The 24,320-nt window shown below is 43.2% G+C and overlaps 2 protein-coding genes and 1 pseudogene across 2 annotated transcripts; 2 read left to right on the top strand and 1 right to left on the bottom strand.

The window, feature by feature from the left end:
• The first annotated feature begins 2,215 nt into the window (after positions 1 to 2,215).
• LOC127683622 (TD and POZ domain-containing protein 1-like) lies at positions 2,216 to 3,301 on the top strand. Its single transcript, XM_052180932.1, has one exon. It carries the CDS (start codon positions 2,216 to 2,218, stop codon positions 3,299 to 3,301), a length of 1,086 nt encoding a protein of 361 aa, XP_052036892.1.
• Positions 3,302 to 15,915: 12,614 nt separating this feature from the next.
• Positions 15,916 to 16,980, bottom strand: LOC127682233 (TD and POZ domain-containing protein 1-like). Its single transcript, XM_052178618.1, has one exon. The coding sequence runs from the start codon at positions 16,978 to 16,980 to the stop codon at positions 15,916 to 15,918; it is 1,065 nt and encodes a 354-aa protein (XP_052034578.1).
• Positions 16,981 to 23,021: 6,041 nt separating this feature from the next.
• On the top strand, positions 23,022 to 24,116 carry LOC127683621 (TD and POZ domain-containing protein 2-like; annotated as a pseudogene).
• The last annotated feature ends 204 nt before the right edge of the window (positions 24,117 to 24,320 follow it).

Here is a 24,320-nt window from a genome sequence, read left to right as displayed (position 1 = left end):
GAGACCCTGTCACAATGTTCTAAGGTGAGGAGGCAGTGAGGTAGGAACTGCCCATAACAAAGATGCTGGGTGATCATGGGACTGTCATTAACTAAGATGGCACTAAAGCTACAGCCATTCATCTGACCTCCCTTTTTTAAGATGGTGCTGAAGCAAAACCATAGGAAAACCTTATCTGCTTACAAAAAAGATGGCAGATACTCACAAGACTGCCCAGAACAAAGGTAGTGCTGAAGGGGTGGATGGGAGAACAGGGGGATGGAAGGGAGCTTATGTGACTTCGGGGAGTGGGGGACCTGAAAAGGGGAAATCATTTGAAATGTAAATTAAAAAATATATCGAATAAAAAAAAGATAAAAAAGAAAAAAAAGATGGTGCTGAAGCAAAAGCATAGGAAAACCTTATTTTCCTACAAAAAAGATGGCAGACACTTACAAGACTGCCCAGAACAAAGGTAGCACTGAAGCTACAACTCTGCCTAGAGGAATGTAATGTGTTTGTTATATGTGGGAATGGCAGAAATAATTGTGCATCAGCAGATAAAAACATGTAAAAGGACATACATATGGAGATGAATGGACACATTTTGTCTGGTGGACAGCAGGTCTCCCCTTTCATTGTAGTCAGCCTCTGTTGATGTGTACAGAGCAGTGGGTCTGATCTGTCCATGGAGCAGCTCAGCTGTCACACCTGGTTTAGAGCTGATGCAGAACAGAATGGAAAGAATTCAGAGAGCTGACAGTGGTGGTGGTGCGGGGACCCCAGGAGCACAGAAGCATAGGCAGCAGCTCAACCTCGTGTAAGCAGGGCACAAGTGGGGCAGGGCAAGGAAGCAAGCATGTTGGGTGGGTCAGGGAATAAGAGGCAGGGCCTGCACCTGTCCTCTGTCTGCCTGCAACTCTGCTCTAGCATAGCATGTTTTGTGTCCCATCGTGTTGGGTCAGGCAGGGAGCAAGAAAGCAAGGGGGAACAGAGATAGGAGAATAGAGGCAGCCATAGATCAAGGTGGAACACTGTTTCTCAGTGTTTATCATACCACAATCAAGGCAGCCTTCTCACTGTGCCTGTATGTGGGAGGGAGAGCAAAGAAGTAAAGTTGCAAGAGATGGAGGTAGTGGGAGGGGGCCCTGCATAGAAATCTTTCCATTTATCTGAATGGTTGGTGAGAGGATTGTAAAAATTTAAGTGCCCTCAAACAGCAATAGAGAGTTATTGCTTAGTGGATATTGGGGCCAAATTTAGCCTGTGAATTTGGAAGCCTTTAAGAGTCCGTGGCATCTCAGGAGGGAGCATGGGAGTGTCAACGAAGATATACCCTTTCTGGGTGAGATCGGCAGTTATTAATTTCTGCTAGCAGCATTCTGAGGAAATGTTTATAACTAAACAACAAGAGGGTCAGTTCACTAAGACCTCAAGCTTTGCGTTGTGGTCTGAGCTCAGGCCAGTACCTGAGTGGGCTGTGAGGAGAATGGTCCACACAGGCCTGGGGTTTCACAACAGTGAGAAAAGGAAATGATGCAGAGGAGAGAGGAAATCTCACTCAAGGGAAAATGTCCTAAAATGAGGAGTGAGCAAGGATGCCAGTCTTAAAGACTGTAAATGTCACCATCCACCAGGACACCATAAAGTGGCTGTGAGGTCAACACCCCTCCCTTGGGACCAGGGGATGTATACACTGACCAGTGTGGGAGAGGGAGCTAACCAATTTGCTGATGTTTGGATGGATAGCTCTAGAGAGCAATATTGTTGCTGGCAAGTTCATGTGGCAGTGGGAGATGTTAACCTGTAAGTTTCTAAATCTGAGTCACAACATCAATGCTGTGTTTTATAAAAAGAAATGCAGGACATGCCTATGGTAAGGGTGGGAGGGGTACTCTGGCTGGACCATGCTAAGGCTTCCCTTGCCCCTGGGGTACCAGTCATATGACAGGACTAGCATAGAATAGAGTTTATTTGCAGCCTTGGGAGGGGAGTTAAGTAGGGATACTAAGAGAGGAGATGAAGATGGAGAGAGAAAGAGAGAGAGACAATGAAGGAGAGAGAGAGAGAGAGAGAGAGAGAGAGAGAGAGAGAGAGAGAGAGAGAGAGAGATTTAGAGAAATTGAAACTCAAATCGAAAGTGTACCTATAATTGTATCCAAGAGGAAGACATATAAGTAACTTCTAGTTCTTCTTTCAGATCACCTTTAACTTCCAAATTCTACCTCCTTCAGAAATGTCAGGAGAAATGGAAGCCAAGAGCTGGGACTCCACACAGAACAGGGTTCAGAAATTCTGCTATGAGTGGACCATTAGCAACTTTTCAACTTACATGTGGGGGATTCAGAAAGAGATTACAAGCCCAGTGTTCTCATCAGAGGCCAGTGAAGAAGTGTCATGGTGTTTGAGAGTACACACAAATGGGGTTGATGAAGAAAGCAAAGGTTTCCTGTCAGTTCACCTGGTGTTGATCAGCCAACCAGGAAGCCTAGTTTGGGCCAAGTTCCAGTTCTGGATCATAAATTTCCAAGGAGAGAAATTTCAAAGTATGAAGAGCACGAAAGCTGCCTGCTTTCTGCCAAATAAACCACTGGGATTCAAAAAGTTCCTCTCTCGAGATTTCCTCCTCTCCCTTCAGCATTGGCTTGTCCCTCAAGACCAGCTCACCCTTTGCTGCAAGGTGAGCATAGCGGGAGTCTTCTTTAGCATGCCTGGACAGAACATAACACCTGCAATCAAGAATACAGGGCAGATGTTGATAGATGACCTAACAAAGCTGTGGGAGAAATCTCTTTTCACAGACTGCTCCCTATTGGTAGGTGACCATGAATTCAGGGCTCACAAGGCCATCCTAGCAGCTCGCTCTCCAGTTTTCAGAGCCATGTTTGAACATGAAATGCAGGAGAGACTAACCAACGTTGTGAAGATCCCTGACCTGGATCCTCAGGTCTTCAAGGAGATGATGGACTTCATCTACACAGGGAAGGCACCACACCTCAACAGCTACCCTATGGCCACTGGTGTGCTGACAGCAGCTGACAAGTATGGCCTGGAGGAATTGATGGTCATGTGTGAGCATGCCCTCTGCAGGATCCTCTCTGTGGAGAATGCTGCACACACTCTCATCCTGGCTGACCTCCACAGAAGAAAGAATCTAAAGACCCAGGCCCTGAATTTCATTGCACTTCATTCCTCTGAGGTCTCTGAGACCTCGGAGTGGAAGTCAATGTTGGAGTCACATCCCCGCTTGGCAGCTGAAACCTTCCACTCCCTGGATTCTGCACAGAGAATATTTTCTTTGAGCCCTCACTCAAACGCCTAAAGAGATTTTAGAAGCTAGTCAGACATGTCCAACACCTGTCTTCCAATGGCAACACCCAATGTAGCTATCAATGACTTCTGGTTAGAGTACAGTATTATGGGAGCATTTATACAGAATCTGTGGCAAGACAGCATGGTGGCTCAAGATTAAAACAGCTGTACTATGTTAAAATGGCAGGTGTGAGAAGGGCAGCACAAGAGTCTGGGTCAATCAAGTTGACATCTGCCCTGTTGATGTTCTTGTTTATTTTTTGTCTGACACGTTGGAAACTGGGATTCAAGTTAGGTGCTGACCCTAAGCACAGCTCAACAGAGTTTCATCCAGGAAAACTGTATGTACTGATCTAAACAGAACAAATGACCAGGGCCCAGAGAAAGGGAGAAATCAAATATGAATGTTTATTTATCTGAGACTAAAATGACAATGAAGACTTTTTAAAGGCTCAGTTTGTGGGAACTCAGCTGCAAAAGGAATTACTGCTCTCTCAGAAAACTGATTCAATTCCAGCAGACACCGGAGAGTTTTTTCAGCCACCTGTAACTGGTGATGCAGTGGATCTGAGACACTTCTCTGGTCTCATTGGGCACAAACAGTTCTGTATACAAAACCTTAACCTAATAAAATATAATAAAAATAAAATAGTTGAAATCATTCGGTGGATTTCAGAGCTGTTTATGTTCCGAGAAGTCACATATAGTCCAATCAGCTCTGCTCAGCTCAAGATATTTGTGCAGACTTTCTTACCAGTATTAGAAATCCTTTGTCTTTTTCTTGGCATCTAAATTAGCAAAAAGCTCCATCATCATGCTTTTATGATGACTAAGAAGAGTAGACCAATGTGGAGGAAGTCTACTCCTCCTAGGAGGGAAGTGTTTGTTGGTCAAGATATGCAAGAATCTTTTATGTATTTTGAAAACATTTGCAGGGATTCATTTCATATGGATTCATGCACCGTAGGCCAGTAGTTCCTCCTCTTCTCAATGTTGTGCCCTCTTAAAATAGTTCTTCTTGTTGTGGTCAACCAGAAGCATTAAATTACTTTGTGGCTACTTCATAACTGTAGTGTGGCTTCCTCCAGGAAGGCAGGAGTAGGTGCATGGGTAGGGGAGCACTCTCATAGAGGCAGGGGGAGGGGAATGGAATAGGGGGTTTTCATAGGGGAGACTGGAAAGTGGATAACATTTGAAATGTAAGTAAAGAAAATATCCAACGAAAGAAAAGAAAAAAAGAAGAAAAACCTCCATGCTTCTCTCATGCATATTCACCTTATAGCCACCTGACACTCAGCTTCACCGAAAGAAGAAAACAGGCCACTGGATGGGATTCAGGCTATATTTGGGGATGCAGAGCATGTACAAAAAAAGGAGTTACGTATGCATACAGATTCCAGGGGTAATCAATAGAAATACTCTCTTCTCTATCCAACAAGTTGTTAGACAGGTTCTGGGCTGGCTATTGGGCCCAATTAAGTCCTTGCAAGGCTGGACTTCAGGCCCTAGCCTCTGCCTATGACCACACCTACCCTAACATAAGTGTCACTAAGTTTACTGGCTTCCTGTCTCAACAACCCACTCCACAATCATTTATGAAAGCTTGTTCCAGATAATTGACTCCTCCTGTCCTGATTTGACATAGGACTGTTGGTTATGCTTAAATGACTAACCCACCTACTATGATAGAACAGCTCTTCCTGGAAACTATTCACAGACTACCGAGAGTACTCAGTGCACATGGCAGTATCCAGAGTGAGGTAAGCTGACCCTTGAGTAACAGAAGAAAGCCATTGTAATGGGAATCAGATACCCTCAGAACGTTCACATCTCTGCAATTCCATTGTAACTCCTACCAATTAAGAATATGAGTGCCTCTTGCTTCCAGAGGATGATAGGTGGGCTTGTGCATCAGGACTTACCCCTTGCAGACATTCCCTAGTTGTAAATGCATCATCTGATATTTGTATCCTGGCACAGTAGTTACCCCAATAACCTCCCACACAGGGAAAGCATTCCCAATGAATTAGACTCTGTAGATCACCAGGTGAAAAGGGTTGCTGCACCTGTTGTGGTGTTCTCCACTCTGCTTTGTATAGGAGTAGCTGGCACAGCTGGCACAGGAACTTCTGCACTAGATCTTCAATCTACCAGGTGAACAAACTGAGAGACAGCAGCCTCACAATCATCACATTAGATGCAGAAAAAGCCTTTGACAAAATCCAACATCCTTCTTGACAAAAGTCCCAAGAGACAGGGATATAACTGAATATAAAAAAGGCAGTTTAGAGCAAGCCCATAGCCAACCAACATCAACTTAAATGGAGAGAAACTTGAAAAATTCCACTAAAATCCAGACAAGGTAAGGTGATCTCCTCTGTATATATACCTATTAAATAGGGCACTTGATGTCTTTGATCAATAAGACCACTGAAGCAGATCAAGGGTATACAAATTAGAAAGGAAGAAGTCAAATATTGTTATTTGTATTAACATTAGGGTAGATATATGTCTCTGCATGGGTCTAGAGGAGGTGCCAGAGCTGAATCGGGGAATTTTACACTATCTCCTATCCCTGACTGAGATGTTCTCTCTAACTCATAACTGCCTGGAAATGAAAAATTATTTTTCCAGCAGATTTACCCTGGTTATACAAAGAATATTTAAGAGTAGGCCAACTCTCAAGGAGTTGATGGCCTACACAAATGCTGAATTGTACTTTTTAATTTCTCTCATATGCTTTGTTTAGTCATTTTTCTACACTTTTGCTTTTATGTTTTGGTTCATGATTTTGTGTTTTATTGACTTTATGCATTTGTGTGTAAGTGCATGTATGTTTCATGTGTGTTTTCTTTGTTTTTCATCCTGGTTTTGTTTTTCTGCTTGTCATCTAACTGGAAGGAGTGAGACCTGAGCAGTACAGTGAGTAGTGAGATGGGGAGGGACTGGAAGGAGATGGGGAAAGGCAAATTGTAATCTGAATATTTTGTGTGGAAAAATCATTTTCAATAAAAACGAAAGAAAAGCAGGGCCTCTGTAAGGTGATTTGGTCATATGCTAATCCTTAGGAATAGGAAAGTACTCTCATACAAAAATTCAATCCAGGAATCCCTACATGTTTCTGATCGAGCAAGGATTTGGAGATCGAGAAAGTCCTGTTTAACCATGACTTTGAGGCCTGCCTTGACTGTTGAGCTTCTACCATAATAAGAGTAAAAGAGTATAAAGGAAGTGAGTAGGTCCTTGCCAATTGGCTCTTCTACCATTATATCCCTAGAGCAGGTATCATTTATGAAGAAATGCATGTGTTGATCCTTCCTGACCTTCACACTGTGGGAATAAATTCCATGGTTTATAAATTACACAGTATAATGTAATTTATTATGCCAGAATGGTATTTTTTCTTAATTCCAATAACACAAGATAGAGCTAGTCAGCAGATACAAAAACCTGCAAAAATTTCCAATAGAGGAGACAATAAAATATTTTCATGGACTCCCAAACTTCTCAATATTAGTAATAGTCAGGGAATGGCGTGGACACAATTGTGTGGGAAGATGGAGAAACTATAGGGACAGAGGCTGAATTCCTCATTCCAAAGACTGATGCTGAGAGGATGAACCTGAAAGAAGAGATTGTGTTCTGTTAGCTCTGTATCCCAGATTCCTCAGAATTCACTTGTCAAGTTTCCCTTCAACTCGACCTCATGCTGAGGACAACCACAGGTGTGTAATCAGAATCAAATGGGACAGGGCCTGAGGAGATGACTGAGCACTTGGTGCTCTGGCTGCCAGTCAATAGAACCAGGTTTCATTCCTAGTAGCAATGGGCAACTCACAAAAGTCTAGCTGTCAGTTTCATGGGATCTAGTGCCCTCCTCTGGATTCTGTGGGTAGCACACATGCAGATAGGCATGCAGAAACAACACTCTAAACATGAAGTAAGCCATTTTTCTAAAACATTGATTGAGGCAATAGAGATCCACAGGAGGTAGATAAGGTTTTTCTCAGAATTGGAAGAACCAGCCAAGTGTACTGGCTGGTTTTGTGTGTCAACTTGACACAGACTGGAGTTATCACAGAGAAAGGAGCTTCAGTTGGGGAAGTGCCTCCATGAGATCCAGCTGTGGGGCATTTTCTCAATTAGTGATCAAGTGGGGAGGGCCCCTTGTGGGTGGTACCACCACTGGGCTGGTATTCTTGGGTTCAATAAGAGAGCAGGCTGAGCAAGCCAGGGGGAGCAAGCCAGTAAGGAACATCTATTCATGGCCTCTGCATCAGCTCCTGCTTCCTGACCTGTTTGAGTTCCAGTCCTGACTTCCTTTTGTGATGAACAGCAATGCAGCAGCGTAAGCTGAATAAACCCTTTCCTTCCAAACTTGCTTCTTGGTCATAATGTTTGTGCAGGAATAGAAACCCTGACTAAGACACCAAGAATATGAGCAAAAAGGGTACATTTATGTATTTTATTTTATTCTCTCTTCCTGATATTTGGTTACCACTGAATTTAATGTCCCTAATGGCATTGCACTAAAACATAACCAGAGGAGCTCTAATTAGAAACACTTCTTATCTCATTCTGAAAGTTTTGGAAAACTACTATATTTTCTCCCCAGGCATCTGCTCCTCCTCCTCCTTCTTTAATTAAGCATGAATTCTTTATTAATACTGTATAATCTGAGTGAGTAGTGTTTTCCTCAATTCTTCTTGTTCTTTCCCACGTCCTTTCCCACATGGATCCTCTACATTTCTGTCTGTCATCAGAAAAGGACAGCTGGTACAGATCCATGGAGGCCATGGGACTGCTGCCTCAGTGTCTTTGAGTTAAAGGGGATTCAAAGGGCGTTGTCTTCCTGAGAACCTCCATTCCCTGTGTCTCCCTCCCTGCTTCTGATCGTCTTCCTTAGGGCTCTCTGAACTATGAGGGCATGGATTTAAGGGAAACATCTCATTTACAGTTGTGTGTATGAAGATCTTTCTCTGTCTCTGTCTCTCCAATGTCTCTGTCTCTCTCTGCATAATGTCTGGGTGTTAATCTCTGTATTTGTTCCAATCTGCTGCAGGAGGAAGCTTCTCTGATGAGTGAATAAGCTATTAATTAAGGAGATTATTAAGATTAAAGGATTATTAGAAGATATTTTACCCCTTTTAAAGAAGACCAGTAGTATTTTACTGGTGTTTTACTCCAGGTCACTGGGTCATCTATCATCTGGTTTGTTTTAGTTGGTGTTCTTTAGCTGTGAAAAAGCACCATGGGTTTTTTGTAATTCCAGATAAGATTGAGAATTGCACTTTCTCACTCTTTGAAGACTTGAGTTGGAATTTAATGGGGATTGCATTGAATCTGTAGATTGCTTTTGACAAGATGGCCATTTTTACTATATTAATCCTGGTAATCCACAAGCATGGGAGATATTTCCATCTTCTGAGGTCTTCTTCTATTTCTTCTTCCCTAAGTTCTTTCTCTGCCTGTTTATCCTTTGAGTATAGGAAGGCTACTGATTTGTTTGAATTAATTTTATATCTGGGCCACACCACGGCCTAGATTCCCCACCCACAGTCACCTAGGTACAGCCAGGTTTGCCCCACCCCGCAGTTACCTGGCAACAGCCAGGTACCCTGACCCACTATAGAGAGGGCTGCTTGGCTCCTCCTTCCTCTCTTGCCCATGCTCTCTTGTCCTCTTTTTTCTCTTACGCTCTTATCCCCCTTACCCCCCCCCATTCTTTTTCTAAGTGGCCACGGGTGGATCTCACCTCTTTATCTCTTTCTCTTTTTACCTTTTGATCTCTTTTCTTGGCACCTCCTTTTCTGTAATAATGCTTTACAATCATGGGCTATCTCCTCTTATCTAATCCTGCTATGTTGGAGCAATGTAACAGGCCTCTCAGTGCTTCCAGACCACAGACTGGACCAAGGACTCGTACCTCTGCTCCCTCCCCAGCCGGTTCTCCCTCAACAGGTATACAGGCCTGCAAATCTGTAATGAATAAATCCCTTTGGATGTTTTCAAAACATTTAATAGATTTTGCATGCCTTGATCCACAAACACATCTCTCCCAGAAGGATTAGACTCCCTCTACTATGGCATAGACTTCTCCGTCGTCATAAGAGCATGAGGGTGGAGTTCTCATTTTCCAACATTAAATTCCAAGGAAAAAGACCAAGGGTTTCTAATATTGGTAGGAGAGTGAGGGCTCTGTTCAAACATCCACAGCTGAGCTAGGCTGCTTGGACTACATGTTACTTCTCTGAAATAAACATCTCTGGAAAGCACAGACTGATTTCAAAAGTTGTATTCATCTTGTATATTATTTGGTTAAGGTTTTGTCTACAGAGTTCTTTGTGGCCATGGAGACAAGAGGAGGGCCTCAGATCTCTGATTCAACAGTTTCAGGTGGTGAAAAACTCTCCTATGTGTGTAGCGAACTTAGCAAGAGATCTCTGAGAGAGCAGTAATTGCTTTTGAAGCCGAGTTCCCTGAACCTTGAATGTTTAAAAAGAAACTCTTCATTGTCTTTCCTTCACTGATGAGGAAGCAATCATGGTTGATTTCTCCTTGCCAATGGCCACAGTCATCTCTTCTGTTCAGTCCAAGGCAGAAGTGTTTCTCCAAAGAAACACAGTTGTTCTCTGCCTAGGGCCAGCTCTAAATTGAATCTCAGTTTCCAAAAATCAGACAAATTCAAACAGGAACATTAACATCATAGATGTCATGTAGAGTGTCCCAGACTGCAGTGCTGCCTATTGCACACCTACCATTTCAATATGTACAATATTGCAGGTGTTTAAAATCCTGAGCCACCATGATGATCCCTCCATTTTATATGTTACATGAGTCCACAGGTAGTCTAGACAAGAAGAGCCATCACCAGTGTACTTTGCTTACTGATACTTCAGACTTCCATAAATGAAGGTATAATGTCAATATCTGCAAAGCTATTATTTACTCCTGTGCTGGCTTTTACACTGATTTCTGCCATAAACCTGATCAGGAAAGGGATGTTTTCCTTAACTGGTCAAGAGTCTGAGTGTTCACCAAATGGAGGGCATGTAGAAGAGCTCCTGTATGGTGGTCAGGAATCAGAGCCCCAAAACTCTGAAGATGGCTTTCTTCTTTCCTGTGTGTTATTCCAATCAGAAGCACAGACCTTGTGATCACTCCTCCCAATTTGGTCGGTGGTAGTCTTGTACTTCCCTCCTAGGAAATCCTTCTTCAGAGCCAATTAGAACAATGGTTCTGGAATATCATAAATGCTTCTCTTTCTGTTTCTCTCTGTCTCTCTGTCTCTCTGTCTCTCTGTCTCTCTGTCTCTCTGTCTCTCTGTCTCTCTGTCTCTCTCTCTCTCTCTCTCTCTCTCTCTCTCTCTCTCTGTGTGTGTGTGTGTGTGTGTGTGTGTCTTTCTGGTTTTTTGAGACAGGGTTTCTCTGTGTAGCCCTGGCTGTCCTGGAACTCACTTTGTAGACCAGGCTGGCCTCAAACTCTGAAATCTGCCTGTCTCTGCCTCCCAAATGCTGGGATTAAAGGTGTGTGGCACCACTGCCTGGCTGGATTCTCCTTTTTTCAATTTTTATTTTATTAATTTTCATCTGAAATTCTGCCTCACTGCAGTGCTCCCCTCACAGTTTTTCAGCCGTCCCCCATCTCCTTTGCCTCTGAGAGGGTGCTCCCCATGCATTCCCCCTCCCTGGGGCATTAAGTCTCTATAGGATTAGGCACATCCTCTTCCACTGAGGCCAGACAAGGTATGCCTGTACTTCATTTGTGCTTGGGGCATCAGACAAGTTCATGTATGCTCACTGGTTAGTGGCTTAGTCTCTGGTGGCCCCTGAAAGTCCAGATTAGGTGATACTGGTCATTTTTTTTAGAGTTGCCATCTCCTTTAGTTCCTTTAATCCTTCGCCTAACTCATCCATAGGGTTCCCCTACTACAATCCAATGCTTAGCTGTAACTGCATTTCAGTTAGCTGTTGGTAGGTAGAGCCTCTGAGAGGACAGCCATGCTAGTCTCCTGTCTGCATGGAAAACATAGCATTAGTAGCGTATGTGTGTGTGTGTGTGTGTGTTCGGCCCAAACAGCATTACATGCAAATTTTCACTGCAAGTAATCAATGTTCTGGTTCAAGGATTCTGCTTTCTGAAACATCATATGAGTGGCTCCTCCATGACCTCCAGAAGCTGGTAGATGGAGTAGATTGTCAGGTGAACCATCTCAAAACATTGGCTTCCAGCGTGGATTGCAGCAGAGTGAGTGAGCCAGGTTTTGTGTTCTGGCTTTTTGCCATTATTTATTTTTTTTTCAATTTTACTTAAATATCTTCTTTATTTACATTTCAAATGTCCTCTTTGCTCAATGCCCCTCTGAAAACCTCTATTCCATCCCCTCCCTCTGCTCACTAACCCACCCACTCCAGCCTTCCTGACCTGGTAGGTGTACCCTGAGGCAATGAGCCTTCAAGGGTCCAAGGGTCTCTCCTCTCATTGATGTCTGTTCAGGCTGTCCTCTGTTACCCATGTGTCTGGAGTCATCGTTTCTTCCATGTGTACTCTCTCATTTGTGCTTAAGTCCCTGAGAACTCTGGGCTTACTGGTTGGTTCATATTGTTGCTCATCCTATGGGGTTGCAAACACCTTCAGCTCCTTGGGTCCTTTCTCTAGTTCCTCCATTGAAACCCTTTGCTAAGTTCAATGGTTAGCTGTGTGCATCCCCCTCTGTATTTGTCAGGCACTGGCAAAGCCTCTCAGAAGAGAGTTATATCTGGCTCCTGTCAGCAAGCACTTATTGGCATCCACAATAGTGCCTGGGTTTGTTAACTGCATATGGGATGGATCCACAGGTGGGGCAGTCTATGGATATCTATTCTTTTACTCTCTGCTCCACACTTTGTATTTCTTCCCATGGGTATTTTGTACCCCTTCTAAGAAGAATCAAAGTATCTACACTTTGGTCTTCTTTCTTCTTGAGCTTCATGTGGTCTGTGAATTGTATCTTGGGTATTCTGAGCTTCTAGGCTAATATCCACTTATCAGTGAGTTGGTCTTGAAGTCCTCTATCAGCCTCACGCAATGTGATTTTAAATTCAAATCTTGCTCTGTGGTATATTCAGTTATCCAGAACTTGCTGTGGTGGGAGAACTGGCTTCTGATGATGCTAAGTAGCCTTGGTTTTTGTTGGTAGGGTTCTTGTGCTTGCCTTTCACTATCTTGTTACTTTTGGTGTTACATAGTTCTGTTGTTTCTGTGTTTCTGACTGGAGCTTGTACCTCCTGTGGTCCTGTAAGCCTGTGTCAGAACTCCGGGAGCCCAGCTCTCTTCTGGTGGGACCTGTGCACAGAGGGCTGTGGAGCAGCCCCAGCTCCATGGTACAGATAGCTCAACTGTTTTTTTTTTTTAAATAATTGCTCAACCTCTGTCATTGTTTTTTCTTTCATTTAATGTTTGTGTGTTTGTTTGTTTGTTTTAGATATTAATTTATTTATGAAGAATGACATCAATTCAAATAAACTTATTTTCCCAGAACAGCCCCACTGTGTATCCTAGGGTACCACTTCAGTTTAGGTTCTTCTGCCTCTGTCTCTTGAATATCATTTTCAGGGCACCTCTTTAGCTTCAGAGTTGATCTTTTGGGGAGTTATTTTTTCTTTCTTTTTTTATTTGATGTATTCTTTATTTACATTTCAAATTATTTCCCCTTTTCTGGGTCCACACTCCCCGCAAGTCTTATAAGCCCTATTCCCTCTCCCTGTTCCTCCAAGACAGGGTTTCTCTGCGTAGTCCTGGATGTCCTGGAACTCACTTTGTAGACCAGGCTGGCCTCAAACTCAGAAATCCGCTTGCCTCCTCCTCACAAGTGCTGGGATTAAAGGCGTGCTCCACCACCACCTGGCTAACATAAACTTAACTTCTGTTCCCCTCTGCATTGGTGGTCATTAGGCAGGGGGTGGTTTTGTAATCTGGGGGTACAGGTGTGTTGGTGGAATAACCTGGTCTTGTTGAGGGTGTAAATTGAAGATGCTGGTCTTATTGGAGATTGGCTTAGAGAGTGAAGCTAGGCTTAGGTTTTGTTGAGGGGCAACTTGGAAACTAATGCTAGGTGCCAGGATGTTAATTTGAACAGATTTTTAAAAATGGAGTCTGAACTTCAAAGATTTGACCATGCATCAGGAATATCTGCATTCTCTAGTCTTACTTTTTGGTGTTCAAGTTTCTGATCCTGGATAACTATTCTTGTTAGCTAAATTGTATCAATGAATAATGTGGATTTTGTAATTAATACACACCCCACAGAAAGCAGAAGCAAAGACAGCTGTTGATCTAGCTTTTATTAATTAGGCAGCATATTAAAAACAAACCTGCAGAGGGTTTAGAGGTTAGGGAAATGTGTTTGAGAGATTTAGTGATAGTGGCAGAGAGAGTATTTAATAAAAGAAGACTACAAAAGAGAAAAAAGTTAAGTGGCCAGAAGCAACAGACTCCAGACTCATCAAAAAGTCTGTTGGCAGTCAAGGAAAAACCAGAAGACTGCAGGAGGTGCCTAAAACAGATAGTTTCAGAGGAAGGAGGTAAGGGGGCCCTGAAGACCCTGAGGGGAAGTACAAAGTCTAAATGGAATAAAACACAGGAAAGTATAGAGCCATCTTCAGAGGTTTGGGGCTCTGATCCTGCCCACCATACAGGAGCTCTTCCAAATGCCTTACATTTTGTGAACACTCAGATTCCTGAGCAGTTAAGGAAAGCACCCCTTCCCTGATCATGTTTATGGTAGCAATCTGTAAGACCAGTGCATGTGTAAATAGTATCTGTGCAGAGATTTACATGATCTCTTTATTTATGCAAGATTGTCCCAAATAAGCAAAGTATATTATTTGGTGATGGTTATTCTTCTAGTCTGCACTTATTGTGGACATCCAAAAGTAGAAGGCATGCCTTTTCCTTTTTTTTTTTTTTTTTTTTTTGGCTTTTTTCAAGACAGGGTTTCTCTGTGTAGCCCTGGCTGTCCTGGAACTCACTTTGTAAACCAGGCTGGCCTCGAACTCAGAAATCTGCCTGCCTCTGCCTCCTAAGTGCTGGGATTAAAGGCATGTGCCAGCAGTGCCCAGCTAATTTTTTTCTTAAGTTGAAGTATATAGATCCAGTTCTAATACAGATTCTTCTGGTCGAAAAACATATACATTTAATCTGAGAAAAACATATACCTTTAGTCTGAGTCTTGAGGCAGAAAAACACATACCCTTAATCCAGATCTTCAGACTAGAAGACACTCCCTTAACTAGGCCACACCTTCTACTGGAGCCCCACAATAAGCATTAAGAAGAAGGAAGCTTTTTTCTTTAGCTTCCTGCTCACATCTCAATAGCATGCCCATTCCTGGATGGAGCTAGAGAACATCATACTAAGTGAGGTAAGCCAGACTCAAAAGGTGAATCATGGTATGCACTCACTAATAAGTGGATATTAACCTAGAAAATTGGAATACCCAAAACATAATCCACACATCAAATGAGGTACAAGAATAAAGGAGGAGTGGCCCCTTGGTTTGGAAAGACTCAATGAAGCACTATTTGGCAAAACCAGACCGGGGAAGTGGGAAGGGGTGGGTGGGAGGACAGGGGGAAGAGAAGGGGGCTTATGGGACTTTCAGGGAGTGGGGGGATAGAAAAGAGGAATTCATTTGAAATGTAAATAAAAAATATTTCGAATAAAAAATATTTCTATGTTGATTGAAAGTGGAGTTATATTTTCTGGTAAAATTGAAGAAGTACATGAAAAACAAAAAAAAGAGCATGAGGGTGGAGTTCTCATTTTCCAACATTAAATTCCAAGGAAAAAGACCAAGGGTTTCTAATATTGGTAGGAGAGTGAGGGCTCTGTTCAAACATCCACAGCTGAGCTAGGCTGCTTGGACTACATGTTACTTCTCTGAAATAAACATCTCTGGAAACCACAGACTGATTTCAAAAGTTTTTTTCATCTTGTATTTTATTTGGTTAAGGTTTTGTCTACAGAGTTCTTTGTGGCCATGGAGACAAGAGGAGGGCCTCAGATCCTCTGATTCACCAGTTTCAGGTTGTGGAAAACTCTCCTATGTGTGCTGTGAACTTAGCTAGAGTTCTCTGAGAGAGCAGTAATTGCTTTTGAAGCCGAGTTCCCTGAACCTTGAATGTTTAAACAGAAACTCTTCATTGTCTTTCCTTCTCTGATGAGGAAGCAATCATGGTTGATTTCTCCTTGCCAATGGCCACAGTCATCTCTTCTGTTTAGTCCAAGGCAGAAGTGTTTCTCCAAAGAAACACAGTTGTTCTCTGCCTAGGACCCACTCTAAATTGAATCTCAGTTTCCAAAAATCAGACAAATTCAAACAGGAACATTAACATCATAGATGTCATGTAGAGTGTCCCAGACTGCAGTGCTGCCTATTGCACACCTACCATTTCAGTATGTATAATATATTGCAGGTGTTTTAAATCCTGAGCCACCATGCTGCCATTCCCCTGATAAAGTGCAAATGCTCCCTCAACACCATTGTCTAAGCAGAAGTCATTGGTAAAAAAGCTGGTTGTTGCTGTTGCAGAAGAGGTACAGGTCACAGCTGTCCATCTTCTGAGATCACTTTAGGCATTTAAATCATGGCTCCAAAGAAGGACACTGTGCAGAAGCCAGGGAGCAGAAGGCTTCAGCCACCAAGGGGGGATGTGACTCCACCAATGACTTCCACCCTGAGGTCTTAGAGACCTCATAGGCAAAATCTGTAATGAAATCCAGGGCCTGAGTCTTCAGCCACTGTGTGCTGTGGAGGTCAGCCAGGATGAGAGTGTTTGCAGCATTCTCCACAGAGAGGATCCTGCAGAGGGCATCCTCACACATGGCCTTCAAGCCATCCAGGCCATACCTGTCAGCAGCTGCCAGCAGACCAGAGGCCATGGAGTAGCTCTTGAGGTTTGGTGCCTTCCATGTGTAGATGAAGCCCATCATCTCCTGGAAGACTTGGGGATCCAAGTCATGAATCTCAACGAGGTTTTTTAGTCTCTCCTGCATTTCATGTTCAAACATGGCTCTGAAAACTGGAGAGCGAGCTGCTAGGATGGCCTTGTGAGCCCTGAATTCATGGCCACCCACCAATAGGGAGCAGTCTGTGAAGATGGAATTCTCCCAAAGCTTCCCTAGGTCATCTGCCAACACATGCCTTGGATCCTTGATTGCAGGTGTCATGTTCTGTCCAGGCATGCTGAAGATGGCTCCCGCTATGCTCACCTTGCAGCAGATGGTGAGCTGGTCTTCAGGGAGAAGTAAATGCTGATGGGAGAGGAGGAAATCTCGAAGGATGAACTCTTTGAATCCCCTGTGTTGGTATTGCCAAAAGCTTACAACACTGGGGTTCTTCCTACTTTGACATTTCTCTCCTTGGGAATTTATGATCCAGAACTCAAACTTTGCCCAAACTGGGCACACGGGACAGCTGAGCAATCCCAGGTCAACTGACAGGTAATCTTTGCTTTCTTTATCAACTCCATTTGGGTATACTCTCAAACACCATGCCACTTCCTCATTGTCCTCTAATGAGAACTCTGGGCTTCTAATCTCTTTCTGAATTCCATCCATGCAAAATGAGAAGTTGCTAATGGTCCACTCATAGCAGATGTTTTTTACACTGATCTGTGTGGAGCCCTTGGCTTCCATGTCCCCTGACATTTCTGTTGGCGGTAGTTTGGAGGTTAACATTGATCTGAAAAGAAGAACTAGCATTTATTGATTCTTCATCCTGATACATACAATTATATATACTCTTTAGATTTTATTTTAGATTTCTCCTAAATTCTTTCTCTCTGCTGTTTTTCTCTCTGTCTCTGTGTAACTGTCTCTGGTTCTCTGTGTCTCTCTTCCCCCCTCTCTGTCTTCTCTCTCTCTTTCTCTCTCTCTCTGAGTATATATCTGTGTGTGTTTATTGAACATACAGAATTAATTCCTTTATATAAATAGAAAGAGGATATATGAGAACAACATAAATTCAACTAATATAACAATGACTACAGTCAGTACTTACTTAGTCCACGAGGTTTGAAGTCTCAGGTTTTCTTCAGTATATGCTGGTATTCTGAAGTAGAGTCTAATGCCAGTGAAGAAATGGGCTCGCTAGTAAGATGAGAGCAGGCAGGCAAAGACACAAAGTCTACTTCTTCATATGCTTATATAGGCCTCCAGTAGAAGGCGTGGCCCTATTAAGGATGTGTCTTCAGTCTCAGCTTCTGGATTAAAGGTGTTTGTTTTACTGCCTGAAGACTCAGATTAAAGGTGTGTGATTTTCAACCCTAAGAATCTGTGTTTGAACTGGATCTATCTATTTCAATTTAAGCAAAACAAGCTTTTAAAAGATGATCCCTCCATTTTATATGTTACATGAGTCCACAGGTAGTCTAGACAAGAAGAGCCATCACCAGGGTACTTTGCTTACTGATACTTCAGACTTCCATAAATGAAGGTATCATGTCAATATCTGCAAAGCTATTATTTACTCCTGTGCTGGTTTTTACACTGATTTCTGCCATAAACCTGATCAGGGAAGGGATGTTTTCCTTAACTGGTCAAGAGTCTGAGTGTTCACCAAATGGAGGGCATGTAGAAGAGCTCCTGTATGGTGGTCAGGAATCAGAGCCCCAAAACTCTGAAGATGGCTTTCTTCTTTCCTGTGTGTTATTCCAATCAGAAGCACAGACCTTGTGATCACTCCTCCCAATTTGGTCGGTGGTAGTCTTGTACTTCCCTCCGAGGAAATCCTTCTTCAGAGCCAATTAGAACAATGGTTCTGGAATATCCTAAATGCTTCTCTTTCTGTTTCTCTCTGTCTCTCTGTCTCTCTGTCTCTCTCTCTGTCTCTCTGTCTCTGTCTCTGTCTCTGTCTCTGTCTCTCTCTCTCTCTCTCTCTCTCTCTCTCTCTCTCTCTCTGTGTGTGTGTGTGTGTGTGTGTGTGTGTGTGTTTATCTGGTTTTTTGAGACAGGGTTTCTCTGTGTAGCCCTGGCTGTCCTGGAACTCACTTTGTAGACCAGGCTGGCCTCAAACTCTGAAATCTGCCTGTCTCTGCCTCCCAAATGCTGGGATTAAAGGTGTGTGGCACCACTGCCTGGCTGGATTCTCCTTTTTTCAATTTTTATTTTATTAATTTTCATCTGAAATTCTGCCTCACTGCAGTGCTCCCCTCACAGTTTTTCAGCCCTCCCCCATCTCCTTGGCCTCTGAGAGGGTGCTCCCCATGCATTCCCCCTCCCTGGGGCATTAAGTCTCTATAGGATTAGGCACATCCTCTTCCACTGAGGCCAGACAAGGTATGCCTGTACTTCATTTGTTCTTGGGGCATCAGACAAGTTCATGTATGCTCACTGGTTGGTGGCTTAGTCTCTGGTGGCCCCTGAAAGTCCAGATTAGGTGATACTGGTCATTTTTTTTAGAGTTGCCATCTCCTTTATTTCCTTTAATCCTTCGCCTAACTCATCCATAGGGTTCCCCTACTACAATCCAATGCTTAGCTGTAACTGCATTTCAGTTAGCTGTTGGTAGAGCCTCTGAGAGGACAGCCATGCTAGCCTCCTGTCTGCATGGAAAACATAGCATTAGTAGCGTATGTGTGTCTGTGTGTGTGTGTTCTGCCCAAACAGCATTACATGCAAATTTTCACTGCAAGTAATCAATGTTCTGGTTCAAGGATTCTGCTTTCTGAAACATCATAGGAGTGGCTCCTCCATGACCTCCAGAAGCTGGTAGATGGAGTAGATTGTCAGGTGAACCATGTCAAAACATTGGCTTCCAGCGTGGATTGCAGCAGAGTGAGTGAGCCCAGGTTTTGTGTTCTGGCTTTTTTGCCATTATTTTTTTTCAATTTTACTTAAATATCTTCTTTATTTACATTTCAAATGTCCTCTTTGCTCAATGCCCCTCTGAAAACCTCTATCCCATCCCCTCCCTCTGCTCACTAACCCACCCACTCCAGCTTCCCTGACCTGGTAGGGGTACTCTGAGGCAATGAGCCTTCAAGGGTCCAAGGGTCTCTCCTCTCATTGATGTCTGTTCAGGCTGTCCTCTGTTACCCATGTGTCTGGAGTCATCGTTTCTTCCATGTGTACTCTCTCATTTGTGCTTAAGTCCCTGAGAACTCTGGGCTTACTGGTTGGTTCGTATTTTTGTTCATCCTATGGGGTTGCAAACACTTTCAACACCTTGGGTCCTTTAGCTAGTTCCTCCATTGAAACCCTTTGCTCATTTCAATGTTGGGATGTGTGTGCATCCCCCTCTGTATTTGTCAGGCACTGGCAAAGCCTCTCAGAAGAGAGTTATATCTGGCTCCTGTCAGCAAGCACTTATTGGCATCCACAATAGTGTCTGGGTTTGTTAACTGCAGATGGGATGCCCCTGCCACAGGTGGGGAAGTCTATGGATATCCATTCTTTTACTCTCTGCTCCACACTTTGTATTTCTTCCCATGGGTATTTTGTACCCCTTCTAAGAAGAATCAATGTAGCAACACTTTGGTCTTCTTTCTTCTTGAGCTTCATGTGGTCTTTGAATTGTATTTTGGGTATTCTGAGCTTCTAGGCTAATATCCACTTATCAGTGAGTTGGTCTTGAAGTCCTCTATCAGCATCATGCAATGTGATTTTAAATTCAAATCTTGATCTGTGGTATATTTGGTTATCCAGAACTTGCTGTGCTGGGAGAACTGGCTTCTGATGATGCTAAGTAGCCTTGGTTTTCGTTGGTAGGGTTCTTGGGCTTGACTTTCACCATCTTGTTATTTTTGGTGTTACATGGTTCTGTTGTTTCTGTGTTCCTACCTGGAGCTTGTACTTCCTGTGGGCCTGTAAGCCTGTGCCAGCACTCCCGGGAGCCCAGCTCTCTTCTGGTGGGACCTGTGCACAGATGGCTGTGGAGCATCCCCAGCTCCATGGTACAGATAGCTCAACTGTTTTTTTTTTTTTTTTTTTTTTTTTTTTTTTTTTTTTTAATAATAGCTCAACCTGTGTCATTTTTTTTCATTTAATGTTTTTGTGTTTGTTTTAGATATTAACTTAGTTATGAAGAATGACATCAATTAAAATAAACTTATTTTCCCAGAACAGCCCTAGTGTGTATCCTAGGGTACCACTTCAGTTTAGGTTCTTCTGCTTCTGTCTCTTGAATATCATTTTCAGAAGGACACCTCTGACTTTAGCTTCAGAGTTGATCTTTTGGGCACTTATTTTTTTCTTTCTTTCTTTTTTATTCGATGTATTCTTTATTTACATTTCAAATGATTTCCCCTTTTCTGGGTCCCCACTCCCTGCAAGCCCCATAAGCCTTCTTCTCTCTCCCTGTTCCTCCAGACAGGGTTTCTCTGTGTAGTCCTGGATGTCCTGGAACTCAGTTTGTAGACCAGGCTGGCCTCGAACTCAGAAATCTGCTTGTCTCCTTCTCACAAATGCTGTGGTTAAAGGCATGCTCCACCACCACCTGGCTAACATAAACTTAACTTCTGTTCCCCTCTGCATTGATGGTCATTAGGCAGGTGGTGGTTTTGTAATCTGGGGTTGCAGGTGTGTTGTTGGAATAACCTGGTCTTGTTGAGGGTGCCAATTGAAGATGCTGGTCTTATTAGAGATTGGCTTAGAGAGTGAAGCTAGGCTCAGGTTTTGTTGAGGGGCATCTTGGAAACTAATGCTAGGTGCCAGGATATTAATTTGAACAGATTTTTTAAAAATGGAGTCTGAATTTCAAAAATCTGACCATACATCAGGAATATCTGTGTTCTCTAGTCTTAGTTTTTGGTGTTCAAGTTTCTGATGCTGGATAACTATTCTTGTTAGCTAAATTGTATCAATGAATAATGTGGAATTTGTAATTAAAACACACCCCCACAGAAAGCAGAAGCAAAGACAGCTTTTGATCTAGCTTTTATTAATTAGGCAGCATATTTAAAAAAACCTGCAGAGGGTCTAGAGGTTAGGGAAAGGTGTTTGAGAGATTTAGTGATAGTGGCAGAGAGAGTATTTAATAAAAGAGGACTACAAAAGAGAAAAAAGTTAAGTGGCCAGAAGCAACAGACTCCAGACCCATCAAAAAGTCTGTTGGCAGTCAAGGAAAAATCAGAAGAATGTAGGAGATGCCTAAAACAGATAGTTTCAGAGGAAGGAGGTAAGGGGGCCCTGAAGACCCTGAGGGGAAGTACAAAGTGTAAATGGAATAAAACACAGGAAAGAATAGAGCCATCTTCAGAGGTTTGGGGCTCTGATCCTGCCCACCATACAGGAGCTCTTCCACATGCTTTACATTTTGTGAACACTCAGACTCCTGAGCAGTTAAGGAAAGCACCCCTTCCCTGATCATGTTTATGATAGCATTTGTAAGACCAGTGCATGGGTAAATCGTATCTGTGCAGAGATTTACATCATCTCTTTATTTATGCAAGATTGTCCCTAGTAAGCAAAGTATATTGTTGATGGTTATTGTTCTAGTCTGCACTACTTGTGGACATACTAAAGTGGAAGGCATGCCTTTTAAATTTTTTTCTTTTGCTTTTTTTCAAGACAGTGTTTCTCTGTGTAGCCATGGCTGTCCTGGAACTCACTTTGTAGACAAGGCTGGCCTTGAACTCAGAAATCTGCCTGCCTCTGCCTCCCAAATATTGGGATTAAAGGCGTGTGCCCCCAGTGCCCTGCGAATTTTTTTTCTTAGGTTGAAGTAGGTAGATTCAGTTCAAATGCAGATTCTTCTTGTCAGAAAAAACATACACATTTAATCTGAGAAAAACATACACCTTTAATCTGAGTCTTGAGGCAGAAAAACACACACCTTTAATCCAGATCTTCAGACTAGAAGACACTCCCTTAACTAGGCCACACCTTCTACTGGAGGCCCACAATAAGCATAAAGAAGAAGGAAGCTTTTTTCTTTGGCTTCCTGCTCTCATCTAAATAGCAAGCCCATTCCTTCACTGGCATTAGACCCTTCTTCTTAAGAATTCCAGTATATACTGAAGAACACCTGAGACTTCACACCTTGTGGAATAAGTAAATACTGACTGTAGTCATTGTTATATTAGCTAGACCTCAGCCTGTATGTTATTCTTCTATATTCTCTGTCTATTTACATAAAGGAATTCATTCTGTACATTCTCTATAGGACCCTGAAAATACAACACACTTGAGATGAGAATATATAAAGTTTTACAGACTTTCCTATCCAGAGGTGGATAGAATAGCCCAACTAGTGGCCACTGACCTAAGAGTCACGAAACTCAAACACATACACACACATAGAAATTCCAGTGTTTGGGGGAAAGAGAGAGGGGGGGAAGAGGGAAAGAGGGAGAGATGGAGGGAGAGGGAGAGGGGTAGGGAGATAGGCAAAGAGAGGGAGAGAGAGGGAGAGAGAGGGAGGTAAAGGGAAAGGGAGAGAGAGAGGAAAAGAGAGGGAGAGAGGGAGAGAGAGGGAGAGAGAGGAAAAGGGAGACGGAGAGGGAGACGGAGAGGGAGAGAGAGAGAGAGAGAGAGAGAGAGAGACAGAGAGATAGACAGAGAGAGAGAGGGAGAGAGAGAGAGAGAGAGAGAGAGAGAGAGAGAGAGAGAGAGAGAGAGAGAGAGAGAACTTAGGGAAATTGAAACTAAAATCCAAAGTATACCTATAATCGTGTTCAATAGGATGAAGAGTAAATAACCTCTGGTGTTCTCTCAGGTCAAGATTAACCTTCAAACTACCTCCAGCAGAAATGTCAGGGGACATGGAGACAAAGAGCTGGGGCTCCACACAGATCAGTGTAAAAAAAAAAATCTGCTATGAGTGGACTATAAGCAACTTCTCATTTTGCATGCGGGGAATTCAGAAAAGGATTTCAAGCCCAGTGTTCTCATTAGAGGCCAATGAAGAAATAGCATGGTGTTTGAGAGTACACCCAAACGGGGTTGATGAAGAAAGCAAAGATTACCTGTCAGTTTACCTGGGGTTGCTCAGCTGTCCAGAGAGCCCAGTTTGGGCAAAGTTCAAATTCTGGATCATAAATTCCCAAGGAGAGAAATGCCAAAGTATGAAGAACCCCAATGTCGTAAGCTTTCAGCAATACAAAAAGTGGGGATTCAAAAAGTTCATCCTTCTAGGTTTCCTCCTCTCCCATCAGCAATGGCTTGTCCCTGAAGACCAGCTCAGCCTCTGCTGCAAGGTGAGCATAATAGGAGCCATCTTTGCATGCCTGGACAGATCATGACACCTGCAATCAAGGAGCCAAGACAGATGTTGAGAGATGACCTAGCAAAGCTGTGGGAGAAATCTCTCTTCAAAGACTGAACCCTATTGGTAGGTGGCCATGTATTCAGGGCTCACCACGCCATCCTAGCAGCTTGTTCTCCAGTTTTCAGAGCCATGTTTGAACATGAAATGCAGGAGAGCCTAAAGAACATTGTTGAGATCCATGACTGGACCCTCAGGTCTTCCAGATGATGTACTTCATCTACTCAGGGGAAAAACACCACACCTCAACAGCAACTCCATGGCCACTGGTGTGCTGGCAGCTGCTGACAAGTATGGCCTGGAGGACTTGAAGGTCATGTGTGAGGATGCCCTCTTCAGGATACTCTCTGTGGAGAAAGCTGCAGACACTCTCATCCTGGCTGACCTCCACAGCACACAGTGGCTGAAGACTCAGGCCCTGGATTTCATTGCACTTCATTTCTCTGAAGTCTCTGAGAACTCATAGTGGAAGGCAATGTTGGAGTCACATCCCTATTTGGCGGCTGAAGCCTTCCACTCCCTGGATTCTGCACAGAATGTTTTCTTTGAGCCCTCACTCAAAGGCATAAAGAGATTTTAGGAGCTAGTCAGATATGACCATCACCTGTCTTCCAATGGCAGCACCCAATATAGTTACCAATTACTTCTGGTTAGAGTACAGTATTGCTGGAGCATTTACACTGCATCTTCAAGAAAGCAGCATGGTGGCTCAGGATTTAAAACAGCTCTACTATGTTAAAATTGCAGGTGTGAATGGCAGAACAGGAGTCTCACACAATCTAGA

This window comes from Apodemus sylvaticus, chromosome 4 (genome assembly GCF_947179515.1).
Source record: "Apodemus sylvaticus chromosome 4, mApoSyl1.1, whole genome shotgun sequence".
Lineage (NCBI taxonomy): Eukaryota > Metazoa > Chordata > Mammalia > Rodentia > Muridae > Apodemus > Apodemus sylvaticus.
This window is presented reverse-complemented; position numbering and strand designations above follow the sequence as displayed.